General features: G+C 36.3%; 1 protein-coding gene across 1 annotated transcript in view; it reads right to left on the bottom strand.

Moving 5' to 3' along the window:
- LOC124175323 (zwei Ig domain protein zig-8-like) overlaps positions 1-25773 on the bottom strand; it is a 177936-nt gene that overhangs the window by 2468 nt on the left and 149695 nt on the right. Inside the window, exons 3-6 of the mRNA XM_046555435.1 lie at positions 16649-16839; positions 16252-16465; positions 4532-4718; positions 1046-1167 (exon numbers count right to left, since the gene is read on the bottom strand). Coding sequence (XP_046411391.1) covers positions 1046-1167; positions 4532-4718; positions 16252-16465; positions 16649-16839 — 714 coding nt within the window. The remainder of the gene's footprint in view (positions 1-1045; positions 1168-4531; positions 4719-16251; positions 16466-16648; positions 16840-25773) is intronic.

The raw sequence follows: 25773 nt of genomic DNA, 5'->3' as shown, positions 1-25773 counted from the left end.
AGTCACACTGATAAATAGTATAAAAATAAGGTTTCGCCGATGCGAAGTAAATGAAAATTGAAAGTAATTTAACGCACGTCGGTCCTTCGTTACACTCGTGAAACTTTTTTGAAGAGTGATAAGCATTTTTCAAAATCGTTGTAATTTTCAGAAAATATCCAAACGGGTTAGCCTTGCTTTTCACGGTTGTAGGAGCAAAAAATTTTTGGTATTAGACTCTTTCGAGCGAGATTAATTCGACCTCAAGGATTCCAAAAGGGGCGTTTAAATCGTCGTGAGACCAACAGCTGAGAAAATGCAAATAAAACATGAAATAATTCGGTAATTTATTCATCTTAATCCAGGTTACACGAAAACAGTAACAATACAACATCATACGTAATATATCGTATAATCATGCAGAGGTGCGTTGCGCTTGTATAACGTAAGACAGAACTTGAACTATACTTACAAACTACGAGAATATAATATTTTTCTTATTCCGCTTGTAAGATAATGTGTATTGCACTCCCTTTTCATGTTACAATAATCAGAATTATTATGTAATGTTTCATCATACTTTTGCATTTCTTTTTGTCTTTACTTTTACGCTATACAGCAACTTGTTAAATTACTACACACCGACACCCGAACACTTGTAACAATATTTAGGGCACATTGAATAAACAGCTGAAACTCGGTAGCAATAAATTTGTGATTTAACTCTCTCGTGTTTTTAAAAATCCTGGACAAATTTTATGTGTTCTTGCTGTCACTTTTGATCCGTTGTTCAAAAGGGTTAGCGTTGCTTTTTGCGATTTTAGAACCCGGGAATTTTTTTGCCAAGAAGCAATTTGTACGACTTTAATTAGACTAATTGATTCCCGAGGGATGCGAATGAGACATCTGAAACAGCGTTAGACCAACAGCTGGATAAATACTGCGGGATTACCTCGATTTTCGGTTTTAACTCTCGATCCGTTGCTCGCAGCGTATTCGGACTGCGTGTAATCGATTTCTCTCAAGAATTGATTTCGATATTCAAAAGTCAAAATTTTCAGCTTACCGTTCAAAACGTGTAGATGCACCAAAGAAGTGCTGTGCTGGTCAAAGCTGCAGGTGTATTCACCGCTGTCGCTCTTTGCTGCGCTTTCTATGTAGATTCTGGTGACGAGCTTTTCAGCAGATCTGATGAAAAAGGAAAGAATGAAAAATTGGGATCACCAATTTGCGGCTATGTTTAAATGCGTATCAGGAAAGTATTTTTATCACCAGGGATTTGATTTTGAAAGATGACGAATGACGAATAAAATATTTTCAAAAGCTTTTGCCGGTATTGTATAAAAATCTAGAGACGAAAGAATAACTATTCTTGGTTATTCGCCTATTGGAGAATATTTGAAAACGAAATTCCGTAATTGGCACAGAATCGGTAATTGGAGTGTCACGTTACGATTTCCGTGGAACATATTTCATCGGTACATGGGATATTAATTAGAATCATTCGAACGCAACGATTTCCGGATTTGATGAGCGAGTTTAAGTAATTAAGAAAAAATAAATTGTACAAAATGTTCTTCGCGTATGTAACTATGTGTAAAATGAATGCTTTTTACTAAAGAATATTATGCCGTTATTCTAACGTACACTGTTATTAATTAGTGCGAAAGAAGAACTTCACGCACTTTAACGACAAGTAACTGCAACAAAATTGCTATACGTGTATGTACCTTGAATTTTATGCAATCTCAGTTATTGATTGAATCAAGCGAAACGGGCCCGAAGATCCTGACTAAATTTCGTGAGGATTCGATGGATCCTAGAGCAATTCGTAAGGTCGAATGGATTTCGTGAGGTTTTTTTAAGTGAACTCCGAGCCCCACAATATTTATTTTTTCGTTGGTTCACTTCAGACAAACGGGAAAGGAATGTTGATTATTCTCGCCATATGGTTACATTTTCTATGAATTCGAAGTAACTCCATTCGCTAATCAAAAGGCAATACCTAACGATTGAAAAATATGTAACAAAAGACAAAACGTTCGTCTTGAAAACTCTCAGCGAAATACAACGGACAATTTATAACTTGTCAACCATTGAAGGTACAATCCTCGAGTAATCGCTTAAAATATTTGGCTTTCCTTAAAGAATTTCGCAAAAAAAATAATTAAAAGTGTCCAAGTTGTCGAAAGATCGATGTTTTTCTGTCAATGCGATTCTTGGATTTTGAGAACTATCGAACTTTGGCTGCTGAAAACTCTGTAACGGGAATTCACAAAATGTTGAAGAATAATCTAGGTGGGTACTATAACGATGCGACTAGTTATGATTTTTTCGTGAAAATTATATCATTTCAACAAGAATTTCCTAAACAGTTTGTAGAAATATTTTTTGTATAATTATCAAATTTATACAAAGACAATCATAGCTGAATTAGTGACATGCTTAATTAAAGGATGATTAGCGATGTATCAAGCTGAATCTTATTGTCAGACCTAAATCAAAAATCCGACTCGGATCGGCCATTTTGAATTTTGGAAATCTAATTTCAGATTCAAGTTCTGCGGCCTCAGAAACCGTAACACTGAGATTACAGGATAAATTTATCAAATTTTTTTTTCTGACGCAAAAGTGGCACGAAAATCTCATTCTCGCAACACTGCTAAAGGGTTAATTAATATTTATAGATTTAAAGAAAATTGTGTAATAATTCTCTCATTTTATAATTTTCTGAATTATTCGGACATTTTTTATACATGTATACACGTTTATTTCCTTTACCGTGAACAATGTGAGATATATTTTCGATCTCCGCGGTTAAATTTTTTTTTCATTCCACACATTCTCAAGATAAAAGGATTCCAGACTTCGTGATTTGACTTGATTAAATAACTGATGCACAGGGCGTACTCGTAAATTATGTGCGATTCTCCAAGTAATATCGCATCGTCGGTTAGGTTAAAACTATTTTCAGATTCGAAAAACCCGGAAAATTCATGGATTTTTCATCTACAACTCTGCTAGACGCGCTGGTATTGACTTCGAGTATGCGAAAGGTCTAAAATTTTGATAAATTATTCTCATTGTCAGAAAGACATATCGAGATATCACTCACAAAATCCAGCCGATAAAAAAATACGCGTCCTTTAGTTTTCAATGTTCCGAAACACACGTGAGATGTAACGGAATCGAAGAGGGACACCACACCGATGTTCCTTCTTTGACCTCCAGAAGTTGGGTGTAATTTCTAACTTTTACTCGAAGTTGAAAACGAATTTATCTCTGTATACCTTTAATTTGGAGTTTATACTTGCAGGCGATCCCTGACCTATTTCCTCTAGGAGATCCCTCAGGGGGATCTCCTGCGAATATTTTTTTGGAGAGTTTCTTTCTCTGTCACGTCCGTAGCTCTCGACCGTCTCATTTTCGTTACACACCGTATAAATGTAAAAGTTACGGGTTACCTAATCAACGAACTTTGCGGACACACCGTAAAACGGATGTGCGTAACAGCTATGCCAAAACATTTTATACTTATTGCAAAATGTAACCGACGAGTTCACATATTCTTGTTAATTTTTCGACGGAAGAATCCCCGTTGATGATTAACCAGAGATGGAATATCGGAAGACTGATTATTGGTGGAATAAAAAAGTTATAACAGAACATTGATTGCGACGTTTGACGACTTTTCAATTTTTCATACATATTTTGCCGGTCTAAAACAATTGTTGTTTTATAAAAGAAGAATAAAAGAGACGATGCTTTACTTATGTAGGTATGTGCATGTACATATTTTTATCATATTGAAACTTTCGCAATTTTTATCCAGAAGTAATGAAGGGTTGAAAAGTTATGTAATACAATTTTAACCAAGATAGTGTTTTTCGTCTAATATTCGTTCAAATTATGACCGATGGTATTTAAAAATTGGGAATTATAAAAATTGACACTGGTGTTATCTGAAACAATCGTAAAGGTTATCAAATTTTTGATTACTGATTGTGAGTTGGCCACAATCTATTTTTATGAACTGCGAAGTAATATACTTCTAATTGTAAGCTATAAATCTGTATAAATTTTTTTCACAACTTTGCGGGCTTTCGCTCTATTCGAACCTCGATCCTCTTTACATCATAAACTTTTTACGACAACGTTCAATATTTTCAAAATCATGCCTGAAAATGAACCGTAATTTTTGATACACAAACAAAGAAATAGTCCAGTCGGAATTTCCAATTTTATTTTGAAAATTCGCAAAATCCCATTCAGACTTGGTTTGCAACAACCACGAATTTTCTCTAGGTGCACAAAGAATCAATCTAACGTATGTGAATTAAGTAAAATTTGATTGGAAAAAAATTTTTTTGTCTCCCGTACGCAAAGAGCAAATACCAAGAAAAAAACAAAAAAAAGGGAACCTCGTGCAACCAAATTCTTGATTCTGGAAAGCAAGAACGTTAAATGCAGAGAAATGCTAGGTTACAAACTATAAAAATAACTTAACCGAAATACATTAACACACGAAAATGACTAAAAGTGTTTTGCTCACCCGTTGACATGGTAAATTTTTACGTGGTCAGGAATTTTCGCACCATTTTTCAACCACGTGGGAACCAGGTTTCCAATCGTGCGCCACGAGCTTCGGACAATACACGCAAGCTCCACTCCACTTCCTGTCTTGTAGTAACGGTCCTTCACCTCATGACCCGCTTCGTCCAGAATCCTTATCTCGGGTGCTGGAATCAGGTTTGTTTTTCCTTTCGTTAGGGTTTTCTCAAACAATTTTACAGCTGGTATACTACGAGAAGCCTAAAACTTTGAGAAAAATCGAGGAAACGTTTTCAGGATACGTGACGCACAATTTCGTAAATTTAATATCAATAGTAACATAATAGATCGAATTTTGGTGTTTCAGCAACATCTGTCGTTGAAATGATGACGAGCTAGCCTGAAATCTTGCAACAACTGACAATGAGAAGAATGAGACCTGATTATTTCGAGATATGATGTTTAAACGTTCTAAAACACAGTATGAAATAAAATTGAAAGTGTCAGACGAGAGTTAAGGTTCTCTCATGATTTTCCGTGATGATTTGAGTATATATTTTATAGCGCTAAAGGCGGGGTGTGGAGATGACTAACAGGGTTGAAGTTTCATCTCTAGTTCAGGGCCCCATAAAAACTGCACGTACAAACAAAAACAAGACCTCATCGCAAGTCAATAATAACAATCCTCAACTATTCCGTGCAATATTATTCCAGTGGTGTTTATACGGTAACTTTGTCTTGTTTTCTTGATGACAAAAATCCTAGATCGTAAATGAACGTGGAATTTTTTTCTTCTCCTTCTTCATCGTCAATATTTCACACAGAATCAGTGTTGAAGTGAGGATGAATATTTTCTGTACCTCTGAAGCATGCGAGTAAACGAAGAGGTGGATCCTGCCGATTCAAAGTCGCTCATGCGTCTGTTATGCGGGTTAAATAGATGGTAGCAGACGACACTGACGGCCTTGAATTGGTTATCATCTACTTCGGTTTGTGTAGATACAATGAATGAAGAAATTAAACTATGTACAAGTACATAATTCTTCCGACAAATTTATAGGTTACGCAACAGAACAGCCAGTGGTACAAAATGATGAGTGTTATCGTCTAGAGGAAGGTAAGTTATACGAATAGTATAAAAATTCATCTACGTAAGGTGAAAGATAATTTTCCATAATATTAAAAAATTAAAGATTAAAATTGAAAAAAAAAACAATAATTATTTATTTCATAAAACAGTTCTTTGCGTATCACACGAACGAATGTTGTTTCTGCGAATAACATTTTACAGAGGCAGAAAAATAATCGGCAGGATCGATTAGACAGCGCAGATCTTTCGTAGCGCCAAAGGATTTGTTGAGATCATGTCAGTGTTTAATTCAAGCAACAAAATATTTTTTTCACTGACTGAAAAAAAAATTATCTTTCGACTCCCTCTCTCAATGATCGTAGATTGCGAAGCGTTTCTTCCAGAAAGACGTTTTCATTGAACCATTTATTTTCGCAGAATGACTCCGAATGGTATCACCGTCGTTTTAATACAAGCAGTTTATCTTATCTTCATACCATAAAAAAGATGGAGATGAAAATCTGATTTATCTAGACGAAGATGAAAAATGAAGTTAATTGACGGAATTCTGTTGAATGAAAATTCCGGAAAGATGTTTTTGTTTTGTTGAATGGATTTTATCTTGTGTTAAATTTAACCTACATGAATAAAGAAACTTAAATAAATCGTATTCCAAATCCGTTCGTCTTCAGGCTAGAAAAACATTGTATAAATTCGAATATTTTCTTTGAATGTTTAGCTTGACATTGTATAGAAACAACACAAGTCAACAAAAGAAAAAAAATAATTTTGTTTTGAGTTTATATTTAAATGAATAAATTTTAGTTTTATACATAGATTAATAAACAACATATTATCATTTAATACTTAGAAAATTTGCGTTTGATTTTTTTACGTTGATGAATAAGTCTTTAATTTTTTTGTTGATAGTATAAACAGCAGGTGGCAGCACGTTGAAATATAAAAAGCAAACTTCATCTAATAAAACTATTTTTTCATGCATTAGTTACGTAGAAGAAATCAAAATTTGACATCTAGAATCCAGACTCGAAATTCGTGTTAATTAGAGCAGTTAATTCAAGCTTGAATAAAGTAAGTGTGATTCACAAATTTTTGATCGCATCGAAGCTTATAATGTATCATTGAGGTTATGTGTGTCGAAATTTTAAATATTGCAAAATGAAAAATAAATATCCCAACATCTGCAAACTAGGTGGTGAATTATTACATATTATGTTCCAGAAAAACTTTTCACGTCGAGATTACAAATGATACTGATGGATTGACAACTTATGACCTGAGACAAGAAAATGGGATGCAACTGCACAGCTGTCAGAATCTTGAAATTTAATTTTAGATCTATGATCTGCCATCCGTCTTCAAAAATGTTGTAACGATTGTCCAATGTACTTTACAGTAACGCAATGAAATCAAAGTTTCGAGCTTTAAGTGTAAAGTGACCCGGAAAAAGCATCAGCGAGTGGCGGTTTTGAATCTAGTAACAAATAATCATCGCTAAATTTCTACGCACGGAGCTTTAAGCTCGAGTCAATGAAAACAACGTTTGCCCGTATTTTATTCGAATTTTCCCCCGTTCTCTTTGCTTTGCTTCTTATTAATTCCGTCCTAATCGAATAAAATCAGCTCGCTGCACAGCAAAGCGTAGCTTTTAATTGGGTTACTTTCGCAGGTACTCCGGCGGTTTGTGAGCATCCGCGTTTACGTTGCCGCTTCCGAATTACGTAGACAGGAAGTAGGGAGGAGGAGAAAAGAAGAGCGGGCGGAAAAAAATCTACTTCAAACTGCGTACAGAAGAAAAGTTACGGGCCTACTTTGCAATTCATCCGAACCGCTTTGTTAACGGGATATTATAATCAATAACTGGCAACTTTATAATAACGCAGGATCAAGTTCGTTTTCGTTTTCAAGTTCCCATATCTCCACCTTCTTCGTACCTTTACTCCCATCATTATCCCTCAGCTTTCCCATCTCCATTTAAAAAAAAATCCTCCCACGCACACTTGGATCTGCCATTCGACGTAGGTACAGATTTATAGCATCCTGTACGTGTATCATATACACACGTCTGTATTTACATTGCATACCTGTACGAGATAGACGTTTTACGAGAGAAATGAAAGATCCCTTCTTCCTTCAAGGCAAATATCTTTTACCATCGTCGTCGTGCGACGCGGACGAATATATTTTTTATCCCCCCCGTTTTTTTTTTTGTAATTCACGAGCTTTCTGTCGCCGTCTGATATTTCTCGTTCCCGAGTGATTCTGCTTCCCCTTCAGGCAGTATCTGGGCACGATATTCCGCCTAGACCGTTTCTGCATACATTCACCCGGAAGAAATGTATACCCATACCCATCTCGACCGTCTTTCTCCATTTCATTCCGTATAAGTTTCGCCTGGCAACTGTAACGCGTGTTACGATTTAACCTCCAGTTTCCATCATTTCCGTATTTTAATCTGGGAATCCCGTTGTACATCGCGTATCTTATTATAAATATAGACAGACGATCGTAATCTGTTGGTTATGACGTTTAACATCCATCGCTATTGACCGCACATAAAGCATCCGATATGTCACGTATGCCGGAAATTGTTCGCCTAGCAATTTCTGTACCATTGCGTTCGGAATGAAATGTTTACGTGACGTCAGAGTACAGACGAGCGATCAAGGCGCGAAATGTCAATGAACAGGATGTACGTTTGAGAGCGAATATATAAATTAACGAACTCGGGACGTTCGATCTCTCTGCAAGAGTTCGTACCGTAAAACTCATGTTAGAAATGTCGAGAGAACACACGAACAATATACCGAGATACGATTTTTCGTGATTACATAAATTTCTTGTGTACGACATAAAGGAAAAGAGTCGTTTCTTGATTTACGGTAACATTATAAGATACGGATCTCAGACTCACGAGAAAAGGTCTCGAGACGCCCCCCCCCCCCTTCCCCCCCCCTCCCCCTCCACCGCTTTGGTTCCTTTTAGGATATGGTATTCTTGATCGAAATCTAAGAGTCACGTATTTTTTTTTTTGTTTTTTTTTATCTACGGAAAAACGTTTTAAAACGGCCAAAGTCGCATGCTATTAATTGAGATATTTGAATGAAACCAATTGGAGGATAATTGTCGTGGCGAGTAATGAAAAATGCATTTTGTCGGTCACGGCGGGGGTTGAATGGTGAAAAATTATAGGGGTTGAACGTTACAGATTATTTGTAACCAAAAAACCGTTGCTCGTATTTGAAAGCAATTAATTGCATTTGAAAGAGCAGAAAAAAGTAGAAGATACGTATTTTTGCGTTTTTCGAATTAATGTCACATAGAGGGTGAACTACCTCTATATACGTATAACCAAGTTCCCATTGAATTGGTACTATTTTGATTCACTTCGTCTTATTTAATATAACAAAGCTCTCCGCAAGCAACAATTGGGGAGCTTATTCGTTTAGATAACATTCGGTTGCATTGATGACGAAAGCCACCCTTCCAAAGGGTATACCTGGTTAATTAAATAAAAAAGGTGCCAAATGCCTCTGTCTCGGGGTTGTCAAACTATCCGTTCAGAAATGTTTCTTAGGTCAGAAAAACATGTGCCCAGTTGTTCATAACTCAATAACCTCCTCCACACCCTCTCCGGGGGGGATGAAAAATGACATTTCATGCATTCGATTTTTTATCTCGAGACTCGACTGACGAATCCTTATTTTATTACCGTATAATCGCGATCATTAATCGTTATCGTAGTGATTTATTGCATCATTAATAGTATATTTCGCTTCATCTTATTATGAACACTACAACAGGCAGTCAATGTAATTTCGTCGTTGAGTTTAATGCACTCGAATTACCATAACTGGTCTATCAAGTGGAAAAAAAAAATCTAAATTTCTAATTTGACGACCAAAAAGAGAATAATTCGAGGTGACATCAAATTAGCAAAAACAATCGAAGTTCCTACCAGATATTCGAAGTTCCGACCTAAATGTTTTAGAGCAAGTATCCAAGTATAGATGAAGAGTAAAAAATGGATTTATAATTGGGCTGCGAGGCCGGTGAAAATTTCCGAATGGACACATTTTTAATCGGGATGCTATCATTTATTCTGGATTTATTATTGCCCACGTGACATTGTTAACATAATCCGTGAATTTAATAAATCCAATCTCCATGTGAACCATTGGCTTTACTTTCGTTTTATCGCGTTAGGGTGCAAGGCTAATTGTAGGGAAAATATCACGGACGTACAGCGTTAGAATTCAAGGATCTGAATTTTCGGAATTGAAATTTTTATGTACTATTGAATTTTCAGCTAAAGTATTACTTTTCACTGTCCTCTCTCGAAGTGTCCGTGTCAGGTTCTCATAGTTTCAAGTGTAAACGGATATATTATCATTTCAGAGTCATATACTGTAAAAATTGGCGGTGTTAAAGTTTACCAATAGTGACCAATGCGAACTACTATAGAACAATAATTTTTGTGGTCAATTCAGAAGTTGAATGTCAGATAGTGTTAGATTGACGCTAAAAAATATTCTTTAGAAATTCACGGCGCATTTTTTTACAGTCTAGTGAAGTATAAGCTGCGAACTTTCGACAATCTGATGTATTGAAGACAGAGCGAATGAAGGCACAATGGATATAACTTCATATTCAAAAGCTCCATATTTTGGGTGAAAGAAACACACCCCTAGAAGTTTCAGATCAATCTGTGGTCCGGAGGTCTGGTACTCTCCATATGAGTGCGGATAGGTGGTTTCACCCACGTTTAGCACTCTCGACATACGCCCTAAAAAGGCAGATCAAAAACAGGCATTGTACAGAAAGGTCAGCCTTCGGCGCTTTATCGATCGAGCTGTTTCTCGACTCGAATACCGTTTTTTATTCGTAAGGATGTATGAGACGTCATAAGAGACAGCCTGCTAAAAAATGTGTTGCGATCGAAACATGAAAAAACAAAGGCTTGGAAAGTGCAATTGAAGCAAATTACTTAAATTTAATTGGAAAAGTCCCTGTTGACCAGATTTTTTTTTTATATTGTATTTTAACTGTAAACATATTGATACCTAATAACAACTGCAGAGAAAACACATGATTCTATTTTTGTAATAGCTCATTCTATTTATGAATGAATACCCTGTAAATTGTCTGAAACGGTTTTTTTTTGAAGTTATACTTCTTTAGGCGCGTTATGAAAAACTGATGAGAGTGAAATTTCAAGATGCGCGCGCATCACTGTAACACAAAATTAACAGGATGAAGTTGCCCACTCAACCGAGTTCATTGAGTCTCGAAAAAAAGCTAATGTTGGTACGCTTGTCGCCTCTGATCACTGTTTTCATATTTATTTATAATATTTATCCACATGGTTTTAGTTTTTACAGTCACAACACGTGTTTTATTTTCATACACGTGCGAATTATATATGTGGCAATAAAATATATTCAGTAGTGATTTAAATTGAATATTTGGATTAATATTATTTACTATTTGTGAATATTAGTGAAAAAATTGTGCTAAAATACTTTTTCAAGTGCTCCAATATAATTGAGGTTAGTTATCCGTATGTATTATTTATTGATATAAATTAAAATATCATTATTTAATATAATTAATACTAAATATTATTAAATTATCAATGTTGAATATTTATTATTGGTTTTTTAATATTTACAAAATGAAGAAATAAATTTAATAGAACATTTAATAAAAAGTTCGTGAAAAAAATTTAATAGATTATTTAAATATAATGTAAGACATCCGTTATTTGTTTTATTGTTTTTTATTACATACTTCTTTTCTTTATCATTGTGTGACAGAAGATTTTGACATGTTGTGTATTTTTTAATGATGCCAAAGAAGTATAACTTCTCACGCGCGTACATAAGTACACGCACCCATTTTTTTTTTGAGTTCGTGAGTTGGCAAAACAAAAATCGAATACGTATAGTCGTCTCGATTTACAGATGAAAAACTCGTGTTTCAGAACGAAAACGAAGCTGCCATCCAGCCAAGTTTAACTCGGATAATCGGGAAAAATTCACTTACAAATGAAATCAACTATTGGTCATTGAAATCAAACAATCAGTACGAAATTTTTTAATTAAATGCATGAAATTTCAAATGTTGGTTCCACCTATTACTTTGTAATCCAAAAGCAATTTCTGATCAGATAAAGCATAACTTTAAGATGACGCAGTGTGCTTGGTGCCATACCCCGATTTTACAACTTTTTGTACTTCGTTTTTCAGTGGTATACGTTTGTCCTTTTTTTGCCATCTAGGATCTAGGTTTTAATTTTATGGCTGGTGTAATTAATCTGGAACTTGGCAGTAATGTTTTACATCTACAATGGTCTGCCACTTGTCATCTTCAATTGGAAATAACTCAAGGCATACTTGTTCGATTGCATTGAAATTTCGGGATCAAATCAATGTAATACTATACTATACGAGTTCTTGCTACCGTGTGAATCTCTACAAAAAATATTCAGTGTCTCGGGAGATTTCGCGTGTGGGGACGTCACTATCGAGTTTGCTCGGGAACAGCTGGCAAGCGCCGGCCATGAAGTTGAAATCAGTAGCCAAAGTTAGCGGCCATACGCATTAATATTTGTTAAAAAAGGCGGGCAATGAATCGCATAAGGCAAAATTTCATTCAATTTCATGAAAATCTAAGTCTTTTATCAATTCGTAAACATTGAACCGCGCTACATAATTTTATCTACAAGCTAACTATGGCTGCAAGTTTGAGTCTTATGGCATGGACTACGTGAACTTGGCTGCGATTCTTGATGATTGGGTGCTTACAGTTTAAATTAAGAATTTTCAAATATTTTCCTGTATTACGGGAACTTTTTCAGTTGCATGTAACTAGACTAGCTTCACTGTCACTATTCCAAACTTTGTTGTATCACGTTTTAGTGTCAACGCGGTTTGTCGACCCGTCAGTACGTTCCATATCTATTTAATCAATACTTCTTATAACTTACAAATAAGAGAGTGATTAAAATTTTCCGATCGAATTCTGCTCCGCTAACTTACATCCATTGCAGCTTAGGATTTCATGGTAACAGTGAGTTATCCGTAATTTGAATCGGTAGCGAACAACATCGATCCAAAAATTCACACTTCGTTGTACAATCTGCTGTAGTCTTAAGAATAAAATAATTTTTCGAAACTGATGGTATACTGAATGACTGGTATCTATACTTGACAATTTTTTTAGTACAGTAAAAGGAGAAAAAAAGATACCGTGAAATGTACCTTAATTTCGGTCACCGGATTACGTGTGTGTATGAAGGCGAAATTGAGCTTCTCAAATTTAATGTTACATAGGAAATGATAAATTATTGTAGTCGGAAAACGGCGATACTATTAATCATAGCGAAGAATGGAATTAGCCTGATTATCTTAAGCGAACGAGATTTAATCTGCTTGCCCCTACTCGCGTGCCGTAGAACTTTGTTCAAAGGAAAATGTTCAAAATTTACGTCTCCGTGTATATTAGTCTCAGAGTAAATTATTGCTTAAGCTCTTCTAATAAGTAACTAATATGAGTTGTATATTTAACTCTGCTCCATGAGATTGTGGAAAACATACAGGAATACATATTCAACCAATAGATTCTCATTTTTAAATTTTCAATAATCATTCCATAGAATTCTTAATTTCTTCGGCGAATCGTGGGAAAATTGTTCGCATAGATATTCATGTATTTCCGTACAATTTTTCTCTCTGTAAAAACTTCCACGTACGTCGGTTACATTTACACTTTTTTTTCATTTTTTCTCAATGTTTGTCTAAAACATTTATGCCCTGTACTGATAAATTTCAACTGTGTATATTTTGCCGGAAACTTACGAATAATCGAAACTGGCAAAATTATTTTTCTCTTGACACCTGTAGCACAACGAGAAGCAAAAAACTAACAGTCGCCAAGTTCTCCGATTATATTCAAGTGACGTTCATTTCAATATGTTCAATAAATTTGGTCGTTTGAATTTTTTATGGACGGATCGTATTGAATTTTTTTATTTTTTCACCAACGAATATACTTGGTGCATGCTGTCAAACTCCGAATAATGAGAATCCCCTGAAGCGTATAGGAACAAAAATCCTGCGTAAAAATACAAAAACCAACAAAATAACGACGGAATAATACAAGTAAAGAATTACAACATTTTTCCACACAAATTCGAGCCTGTGTTCAAATTAATCACATGTTTTTGAAAAAAGTATCGTTGAGTTACGTACACAAAAATTGTATTTCATACCTCTTGCTCTACATAACATACATACTACTTCCTTTTCCCATCGAAGGCGTCGCAGTTTTTAAGCTTTTTACGCCCACTTCCAGGGGTAAAAACCCCATTCTTTGCTTTGTGCCAGTGGAGTCGGTTGCTGTAGCAGAGCAGTAGAACAGAGAGAAGGAAAGTTATTCTCTTGTCAAACAAAGAACGTCGCGTTCGGCGCTGGCAGAAGCGCAGCCCATCGGAGAAAAGGCAATTTCGTCCTGGACTCCTGTGAGTTTTGCTCAGATCTGGAACTTCATCTTACAGGACGGGAGCTTATAGGTTACATCAAGATGTGTGCACGAGTATGCAAACGTGAATCAATTATTCACTTTCGATAACTAGTCAGGTCTCTTCAATCGTCATGTAAAGTATGACAAGGATCCTGCTGCTTCTCCATTTTGGAAAAACAAGTTATATCAGTCAGTTCAAATGATCGCATAACACTGCACGATTAACGAAATGATGAATTATATTGGAGACTATATGTATATTTGAACTGAAACGTGGCTGCCGTAACGAGCTTTGAACATCCACGTGTGTGATCTAGAGAAACAGGCCCTGCATACAATAACGATAGAACTTAAGTTACAGGTAAGTTCGTTCAGTCGTTCAGTTCTAGGGTGATAGAATGATCTTCACAGCTAGGAGAACGATTCTTTTTTTGTATCTTCTTCTGTTTTAGTTTGTCACATTTTCGCGCCCAACTTCCTTCGGCGCCCGATTTTCTTCGCTTCGGTGAACACGTTGGTAATATTTCACGTGCTACAATCTACAGCAAAAAAAAAAAAAAAAAAAAACAGGATAGAAGTGTCAAAACTGCGTCACAGCGAGGCATCACCGAAGGACCATGCAGAAGTAATTCTTGTCCTTGCCGTATCCGAACACGTGTCGTTTTGACGCGTTATTCGAATAATGTTACTGATCCAACTGGGGTTTGGATGCTTGATCCCGGGATGTCGCGTGTAGCGTGAACGAGCAGACGGGCACCTTCCCCTGTATATTCGTCCATACATGTACACCCACATAAATCCTGTAAACTCTGCAAGCACGTGTAACTTTAGGGCCAATTTAAAGTTGTCCCTCGTCGTTCGCACCGGCCAACCGACTCGATCCGTTCGGTTTTCACAGCAGCACCGGATACCCTGGCAATACTTGAAATTCGTCAAATGTTTGAGAGAAATTCAAATTTATCCATGCAGGAATAGCCGCGTGAGAGGTAACGGAGTGTGAAAAGTTGCGTACACGGAAAGTTGCAGACTTGTGTGATCTGGACCAGACGAGAGCAAGAAGAGGCTAAGAAATTGATTTAACAAAGTTTCCAATGCCTCGAACACGTCCGTTTGCCGCACTGCTCTGAAAAGATCTCGCTGATATTGAAATTGTGAAAAAATTTACATAAAATTCACAAGAAAGAGTTTCTAGAAAAATTTAATTGCTTGCGAAATTTTTCATTTCACTTGTTACCCTGCGGTATTTTCACTTATGGATCGACTTATGAATAATATATACGAGTACAAAACGCATTCAGATATATTAAAATATATCTAATATACCCGAGGTACTTATGCCCGGATATTTAAGATCGAACTAATCAAGAAGTTGGCCGAAATTGGTAATGAGTTGGTTATTTGAAATCGGCCAAAAATCGATGCTTTTTATTGATTTTATTGCCTCATAGTCGTGCATCGAGTGATTACCAAAATATTATATTCGTAGGTTATTAGGATCTATTTAAAAAGATAAGAATAGAGTTCATTGGAGATATAAATAAAATCTTAGATAAAACGTTTCAAAACGGTTGAAGATCCAGTAGATTCATTCTGTTTCACGCCAAGATGGCTCATTTTTTCAGAAGACCAGTTTCTACAAATTCACCGAAATATTTTACTTTTATCATGTTGGCATCGTTAAATACTTAATATTACCACATCACGTCGATATTAATTGTGATTAACAAAGGACAATATTCGAGAGACTACTGAGAAAAAAAGAAAATCTGTTTCATCAACCTTGTAGAAATTAGTCTTCTGAATAAAAAGAGCCATCGAGGCGTGAAGTCGAATGAATCCAGTAGATGCTGAACCACTTCCAAAGGAATTCAAACCAAGCATCGATATCAAACCCTTCGTTTATCATTCTAGCATTTTTATTCTTATATTCTGAGACACCTTCGTAACCTACGAATGTATTGAAATTATTATATGAACGCTCAATGTAAGAATAAGAATATCTTGTAATAAAATTCATAAAAAATATCAATTTTCGTCTATAATTGAAACCCCCAATAAGATACGTTTACAAGGAGATATGTTAGTGAGTAATGATGATTAATAATTACCTAAAATCGTGACGTTCGTCGTGAGCATTCTTGGGGGATGGGTATTCACCTGGCAGACATAGAGTCCATGGTCTTCTCGTCGCACCGAAGATATGGCCAGCCTCCAGTTGTTCGGGTATTGGAAGTACAAACTGTACCGCAGATCCGAGCTGTAGGTATTTTTCGCGACCGTCAGCAGGGAAACTCTTTCCCCGTTTCGTCTCATCCACATAACCTGATTTCATACTAGAGTTACCACTAATTGTAAGCTTCGATTTTGGATGAATTACAAATAGAAATTTTCAGGATTCGAGTGACACTTTTTCTTTCAATTACTGTTTCAACTGAGATTACAGCAAAGGGAGACGAATAACGACGTTGCAAAGAAGCGAAGACGAGAGCTTGGAAAAACATTTACCGTCTTGTCGGACAGCATGGCGACTCGACAATCGAGCATTGCTGTCGTGCCTAGATGGACAGCGACGTGGCGAACACCGCCGGTGCTGACATCCTCGTTCTTCACGTTCTCGAAGTAGGGTCCCCAGTGGGTGACGTGGTGATGCCTTAGGTGCGGGATTCGTATTGGAGGAAGTTTCAGGCTCGGTTCATCTTTGAAATACAGAAAATGATTAGAAAACACGCATTTTTGACTTTATAAAAAAATTTTGATTTAATTCTGTGGCAAAGAGTTGAGATTGGTAGATCACACGGAGTCTGGCGAATAAACTGAAGATCTGGGGTCTGATCAAGTTGGCCATCCCTGCTATTGGGATTGTCACTTTGCGATGCGTCATCTGGTGGTAAAAAAATGAAACTGATGCAACAAGGCTGACAGCTGACCGTTGACCGTGTTTTCTTTGTACGTGGACGGTAGAACAGGTATATTATTGATTACGTTTCATTAATTTATGTGACATGAGTTGTTTGAAACCGCAAGAATTACGATTTGCTTTCGTTAAAATTAAAAAGTTAGGTTATGTGGTGATAAAATGGCGCCGACAACCAGACTCCGACGTAATGAGAATATTTTTCAACGGGGCGAACACTTCGCATGTAACGTGGCTCTCGCTTCCTTTTTGTAATGCGTCGTGGTCATCGGTAAAACCAAATATAAGATATGGGATAACGAGATGTGAGTAAGTAAAAAAAAAATGTTCAACCAATAAATGACGGATGATAATAAAGATGACTGATGAGTAGTTGATGCCAATGGTAAGTGTTAATTCGTCAATCGTTTTGAAAGAGTTTTAGTTCCAAGAGAACTTCTTCTTTACTTGTGCATTCAAAATAGATTTACGTATTAGCAGATATAATTTTATTCTATGCTATATTATTATATCAATTACTGACACGTTTTTGTGAATATATTCTTACAATAAATGATGGTTGTTAATGGTGAAAAGACTGCGTCAGTTACATCTTGATCATACTGAGAATGCTTTGCTTCTTTCCCACAATTTTCAAAAACATCGACGTACTTTTCTTTGACGATCGCACAGTTGTAGTTCACTGAAATTTCTAATCTGTTATTGGACCGTTTCGTATGGGTCGGCTCTTTATTTTATCATCAGGAAAAATAGGTGATTTTCACGATTTTTTTTTATTCTTAACAGAAGTTATAAAGTATAATATGGGTACGTCCTGCTGTACCAACGATTAATAGTACGCGGAAGGCAGAAATTAGGAGTTAATCATGCGTGGAAACTAATTGCGATGTTAAGCTACGATGATTCCGAATACCAGGGCTCTTTCACTCGCGGGATTAAAATATGCCAACATGCTACAGTAAGCGATTATTTCTAATTGCCACACCTCGTAGGAGTTGAACATAAAATCTCTTTGACAATAAACGGCGTCATAATTAAAGCAAAGTTAACGAAGCCTTGGCCTCAGGCACAACATTGTAAAAGTTGCGCGATTTCAAGAGAATTAATATGTATTTAAATTATTTCGCATGTAGCTAATTCAAAGTTTTTACTAAATTATAAGAATGAAAAATAAAAATCAATTTAAGAGGCTGTAAAACTGACGGATTTCCCTATTATCGATTTTATCACCATAATTTACATCTTCAGAGTTGCTGTGAGAAGTGAATCCGACAATCCAAGCATGGAAATAACGAGTAACTTGCCTTTCCAAAACAATTGATTTGAGCGAGTTTCAAAATTGCTTAATTTTTGGCAAAGACAAAAAATTGAAATTTTTTAATTATCACGTTTGTTGGACGATGAATCTGTTGCTGTTGAATCCAATTTTTATGAGTATGTCTTCAAGAGCCAACTGGAATTTAAAACTTCTAAGAAGATCAGAAACGACAATTCAAATATCAAAGGAGGATGAATAGTTCAATTGTTAGGATATAAAGATTTCTACACTCTTTGTTTGCGAATTGTAAATTTTTGATCTGTTTATAAGTGGCTACCTGAAGGATCTGCAATATATATGTTATTTTAAAGTACCATGCACACATACCGGATTATTATCTTTAATTTTCTCAAAGCTTCGCCAGCAGACAGGCAACCAAGCTTACATTTCAAAAATAACAGTGCAGACCTAAAACGTAACTTCAGTTGTTACGGGTAGATTACTCAAGATTGCATTTAACTGATATTTGGGAAAAAAAACCAATTAAGGTATACAGTACGGTTCGGTTTTGATAGTTCAGTGAAATATTAGCAAGAAAACGAATATTCTGAGGCACAAAAACGTGAAACATATAAAATTGAGGTATCTGAGTACATTACGATGAAATAACTTAATGCTTATTCTTCAGGAGGTTTTTTATCACGCATTTCTGCAAACTGCTTCAATTTCTAAGGCATCAAGTTTCAGTCGATGATGTCTAGTTTCCACAGCTCACGTAAATTCTTCATATCCGCATAATAATTTTTACTGAACCGTAACAATACTGTGAAAATAACATTTCGTGAACCACGATAACATTCATCTAAGATTTTTTACCATGTCGATAATTTGTTTTAATGGCATCTCAAACTTTCATCTTACACCATTATGTAATATCTTTTCTCCATGTTTCAAAGTTCAGAAATATTACCGATAGAACCATCTAAATTCGACAAAAAATTATCGACTGCAAACTTTTGGCTTATTTTCGCGTAGCTGACGGTGATTAGCCGAACGGTAAAGAAACGCGAAACACTTTGATGGAGTCGTAGAGAATTTTCAATTCTTCACGTTGCACGAAAAGCCGTAATACAGAAGTCTGAAAGCTGAGTTTTGATACGTATGACTTTAAGCATTTAAATTCATCGACTGGAGGAAACTTTTGGCATATCACGTATAAGCCCATGAGCTTATGCCTCGTGTTTTTTGTCCAATGTGTCGCGGCTCAACGTGTAAAAATGTATGCATAACATGCGTCATGTGTAATTTAAATATTGCGAAGGAAATTTGATACGTGCTGCGGATACCGAGACCTGGCCAAAATTTTTACACCGAAATACTTTCAAGCAACGTAATTTCGTAGACAAATATATCGGACTTTCATTTCAGAAAAACTCAATCAATTTTCTGTCCGAAATTTCTTCTCAGAGATTTTGCGTTTGCTGATGAATTAATTCTAAGTGAGTATCAGTGCGTTCGGGATTCTTAGTCCTCAAGAAAATTACGCAGAATTTCTATTCAAAACCTAACAACGCATCGAAAAATTTTTAGTGGACTTACTTTTGACAAATGCGGAATTCGTTGGTTGTTACTATTTTCAGCATGACGACGATACCTTTACTGCACAATTTTTACGAAATATCTTGGGGTGAATTTTGGCTGAAGAGGTGTAACGACGGTAGAAAACGGCCACAAGATAAAGTAAGTACTTAATAGTACTCGACTCAGGCCGCAATATTTGTTTGAAAATTGGGACTTTTAAGTTGGGTTCATATTTCCCGCAAATGAATTTTAGCGAAAAATACGCCACTTTCGTCACACTTTTGATGTCAAAAAAGTTAACTTTATGGTTGAATTGGGAATAATAGAAACTTACATACTTTCCACAAGGGGCATTCATTAAACATATTTTGTGAAGTGGGCTAGTAAAAATATTCGGTATTTCTGTGTACGTGCGTGACAATGAGTTCAGGATTAGGGTAATAATTTTACTTAAATTGCAAACGTCAAGTAAACGTAAAAGAAAGCGACTGGTATTTGTCTGACAGTAGCTGATTTAAATAGCTTTTCTTTGTCGGAATCAGCATAAATATCATTAACCAGTGATCTGGTTTTGGTTTAGGAAAGTCAGATTGACCTGAAGTTGTATTTAAAAGTCAGCTACTTGGCCTGGGGAATGACACAAAAAGAATTGCGATATCAGTCTTTAATGATTAAAATACACTTAAAAATTTATTTGCAAGTATCTTGCTAATTTTACTCGCCTCTCTATATTGCATTTTACATGTGACAGTAGATGAAAAAGCCAGTACTTAACGTTAACAAGAAAAAGTAGACGGTAAGGGAACGATAAAAGCTACTGGCAGACATTGATCTCATTTTCCAAGAAAAGTAACTCCCGAAATTGAACTTTTCACAGACATCTAATGATAAAGAATCTTCATTTGCTTTAAACAACAATCACCGAAAAAAGACCCTTTGCAGTTTCTTCTGAGAGAAAACCTTCGTTTTTGCTGGCGACAAAAATTTCATGAAAGAAACTAGATAAGTTATAGATTAACAGGAAATTAATTACAGAATAATTGAAACAACGTATGTTTCATATTCAAACCACTGTGAATGTGTTCGAAATATTATTTTTCTGGTTATACAGGTAATTGAAAAACCATCCAATTTGCGAAATAGGCTACAATTTTAATATTTCAAAGCTCTTGAATGGAATTACAAGTACTTTTTAGTACGTACTACAATTTTGAATAAGATACTGAAAATTTGCACTACGTATTTTCTTTTCAGCGACCAGACACGGTCGTCGATTCATCCGTAAGAGGAAAGAACAATTTCAGTTACACGGCAAAGTTGTAATTAGCATGAAATTAACGTTGTACCGAAAATGCAGTTATCTCCGTGTAAAATAAATTTCAATTAAACTTGGTGGTAGTCCCGGTCCAGGTTGTAGCATCAGCTTAAGTACGGTAAGGCTTAAAGTGAAAGAGCTCAGAGCGCAACGAAACACGTCGCCGCCTCGTGTTCGACTTTATTTAATCTAAACAGGGTGTGAAATTTACCGCAAAGTTTCCTGCGTAATGGAAGGCACGTGTACTTGTATCAGCGCTATACGCCCGGCGTTAAAGATAACGTAAAGTACGCAGCCATCAGCCCAGAGCGCCACTCTTACGTTATTAGCATAAATACATTACCGGCATGTATACAAGAAAACGTCGATTGCTTTCCGAAGTTTAACCGCATGTCGATGCTGGGGGAACTAATATTTTCAAAACTCCAATTCCTCGTATATAATCCACCTTTATACCGCAACGATTCGTTAAGGGGAGTATTTGGTGTGTAATTTTTCACGAAGTTCGGTTGATGGGTGGAATCAACGTCGCAGGGATTTGGAATAGGTATAATTATTTTCTCTGCAAAAGAGTCGCATTTATCAGAGAGGGAAAGTTTGTTCGTGAAATGATAATGAAACTCTCGTTGGAGTTATGAAATAAAAATGTGGGTAGTTGAGCTTTTGTGGCAAATGAGTTGCGAAAAATGAAAATTTTGGGAAAATTATGTTTATTGCTGAAAACGGTGTTATTCGTTTAGAGTCTGAAACAAGAGTATTTTTACAAGAATGCTGGTTGACGCAGCAGCCTTATTCATTTTAAGACACAAGACGTCTACAAACTTCTCTTATCTATGATGACTACTGGATCATTAGAAAAGAGGGTAAGACGGGTGATTTCACCCTTTGTAACAATAATTTTGGGCTTTAAAGCTTACACCATATTTCATATAATTATTACATCAGTGTTTTAAAACGTGCAATTCGGTGAAAAATTTTTCTATGTTTTCTATAAAAATGTATCGAAACCATTGACGATAATTCTGAAAGAAAGTTTTTTAATGAAGCTCATGTTTATTGAATATAGCCTGTGATGATTTTGCGTAGAATATGTTTTGTGAATAACTGATGGTTCGAGGAAAATAACAATTGCTAATTTTCAGAAAATTGAGTTACGGTTAAAATCAGGTATTACAATGAATGCCTATTATAGGAAAAACTATCTAGTAATCTAATAACTGAAATTGCGATAAATTACGAGTAGTCTCACATTCCAGTTCACATTTTTAGGTGTTAAATTTTCGTTATTCATTGCAGATAATGTTCAGTCCAGAATACAGAAACGTGTTAGAGTTCAATCACAGCCTTTGGACTTTTGTTTCACTATCTGTTTTGTATCGACGGTTTTTTCGGAGTTTGCGTCTGATACAAATCCATCTCTCAAACCATCAGTAGCGCGTCAAGTCTCAGGATTTGTCTTACTTGTATTTCTTTGTTCAGGTGAGCTTTTCAGCCTGAAACCTCATACCACGTCGTTTTACTGCGATGTTAACGGGTGGAGTAAATTTTATCACCGTCGTAACACGAACCGTAAGAAAGAAAGCCGAGTCGTCTTTGGAATACATCTGAATGGGTGTGATTTATTTCCTGCACGTATGGATGCACCAAAAAGCTGTTATTATTTGATCAATCGTTTCACACGGAGCTTGTGATATACGAACGGTGAATCTGTGTATCTCATCTGTAATTTGATACTGCTGGAACTTGTTGAAGCCATTTTCTTCCACTTCTCATAGCTAAATTTAATACTTCGTAAATTATTTTCGAAGATAAAATTGCATAAATATCTTGTCGAGGAATACTTGAAAACTATGAAATTATAAGACAAATTTGAAATTATCTTGCAGAGAGAATGCTAAACATTCCAATGCTTAGCTGAAAATGTTCTCGCGCGTTTTATCCTCTACATTTTACATCTTTTATTCGATCCATCAAGTTATCCCATAATTATGTCTCAAGTTCATTCTAGATATTTCGTAGTTTTAGAAACCTCAAAATTGAGGTTAACTTGTCGGTTTCGAAACAAATCTATAATCAATTCTAACTACTTCATGCTAGGTTGTAATTTATCTGACTGAAGACAAATTTAAAAAAACTTTTAATATCTGTTCCTCCGTGACGCTGACGACGATGAATTCATATTTTACCGTACGATCGTCAGGATATATTCGAAGCCGGGCTATGAGGCCCATTTTCGCGCATGTATAAAACCATATTCAATGCCGATCTTGGTCATTTTCTTAGAGCATTAAGAAAGGATGCGATAAAGTGGCGAGCTTTTCCCCCCCATTACAGAGCGGTGATCCTCGAATAATCTGAGCATCAAGTCTTGGCATCGGATATTGCTTCATTGACTTTACGATGAGAATTCCCCACACAGTCCGCTTCGAAGCTTTCAGAAGTTAGCTTGTTAGTCACAGACTCACAGGTTAGATCACAGTGAGTGCGTACACCTTACCCCTCTTAACTAGTCAATGCTCCGAATCTTGTTAAAAGTTTTCACTTTATCGCTGGACCACTTAGCTGCGAGCTGTTTCTCAAATTGGCACCACGTTTTAAGGATAGAAAGAAAACCGCCCGAGTAGTGAAAGTGGGGCGAAAGGTAGGGGTGTAAATGGTCCCCAACTGACCTTCCAAGCCAAGTGCTCTAACCAAAAAATGAAAGGAGGAAAGAAGAGAAGGAATGAAAGTGCCTCACACTCCTCGAGGTTCGAAAGCATCTGTGTGTGGGTGTGTGTCTGTTTTTCCTTACCTTTCCTCTTGTACTCCCCTTTTATGTTTCTCTTCTTTTAGTGACCGAGATAAGTGATGGAAAAGTCGACGACGCGGCGAGCTACGATAGTACCCAACCGGCTTTGGGTAGAGCTGCGGTAGGATCGAGCATTCGGAGTGTGAGGGTATTTCGAAACGGTCCTTTAGGTCAAGGAAGATGATACCAGGACGGGGATGAAGACGGTCTACTCGTTTTATACCGGGCCATTGTCTTCCATTAGATAATTAGACGAGGAGTCTCTTGGTTCCTAATGTCTGTCCGCACTCTCGTTCCTTCCTTCCTTCCTTCCTTCCTTCCTTTTCACCTAGATTCGAGTGACGGAAGACGGTCGAAGATTGACCTGCAACACTCTCTTCCTCTGTGTTTGAAGATCGTTTCTGGAGACGCGTTTCTGAACCAATTGGTCATTTACCATCCAATCGTCCAGTATCTACTTCACTCGACGAATTTGCTGTTAAAGCTTTCTTCACGACCAGCTATATCGCGTTACCAACTATCAGATCACGCGTAGAACAGGTAATTCGAAAACATACAAACTGCGAAGGTTATTCGTCTTCAATTTATCCGTCAGGACTGCGAGCCGGTGACACGCGAGACTTCGTTTAACTGTTGACAACTCTGAACGAGTTCGAGTATTGATTCACCTGCTTGATGTATCCACATTTCTACGGCGATTCGGTATTTTTTTTTTTTTTTTCATGTATCCATTTTCAGTATGGCTAACGGAATTTTTTATTAATGCCTCACATCTGATAACCTGCAACTGTGTTAGCTACTCCATCGCGTAATTTTGATGATTTCGGGCCACGTTTCATTCATATAATTTTTATTATTTATAAACGTAGTGACTCGATATCTACCTTCATCCATTTGCATAATCCTCAATCATTCCTCTAAATTTCATTGCTGACGAATCTGAATTTACTTCTCGGTCCCCGCTGCACTCTGATCGGTCTTTATTGAGTAGGTAAATTATATGTTGTAGAAAATTAAAAACTAGATGACACGTATTTTTTTATTGATGAAAAAACAGGTTTGAAGGGGGAAAACAACTTCCAAAAATGGCCACCCAATGGGGTGATTTCTTAATTTCAGATAGAAGTGCTTGATGTATTTGAATGAAACTGACATAGAAATGTTTGATTCGTCAATAAAAACATTTCAGAGCTGCTTCCATTCAAATACGTCAAGCGCATAAAAAATCATTCCAACGAAGTCGGAGGGGAACATCAAACTGGATTTCTTGTCAGTTTTCTAGTTTCCTCAATAATTTATTATAACCTCTGACAGACTGACTCCCTGAAGGTGTTCAATGCCTTCAGTTCCTATTGTGTCCATTTACTTTGTATATAATACAGAGTAGACTCTTTCTGGGCCCGATGAAGGGGGTTTTCAATCAGTTGAGGCTCCGCGTTGATGATGATTTTTATTTCTTTCGTTCACATTTCATATTGTTAGGTTAATAGCCATGGCCATTCCAAGAAGATAGATAGTAGCTAAATAGTAGCTGCTTCTTCGTCAGTAAGAATTAATCCTCTTTGTGACGTGAACATATTGCACTACATGTAGAAAATATGCCCACAATACGAATCTGGAACATTCTAGCAAATCGATATGACAATCAAGCCCATAGAAGATTATATGATGAATAAGAATTCTCGACCTCGTATGTAATATATTCTAGTATTGGTGATCGGTCAATTAAGAAAACGTAATTTTAGTTAACGTTTCGACCCGGATATGGGCCCTC

The sequence above is a fragment of the Neodiprion fabricii genome, chromosome 2, assembly GCF_021155785.1.
Source record: "Neodiprion fabricii isolate iyNeoFabr1 chromosome 2, iyNeoFabr1.1, whole genome shotgun sequence".
NCBI classification, from domain to species: Eukaryota; Metazoa; Arthropoda; class Insecta; order Hymenoptera; family Diprionidae; genus Neodiprion; species Neodiprion fabricii.
Note: the sequence above shows the minus strand (reverse complement) of the source record. Positions and strands in the feature narration are given on the sequence as shown.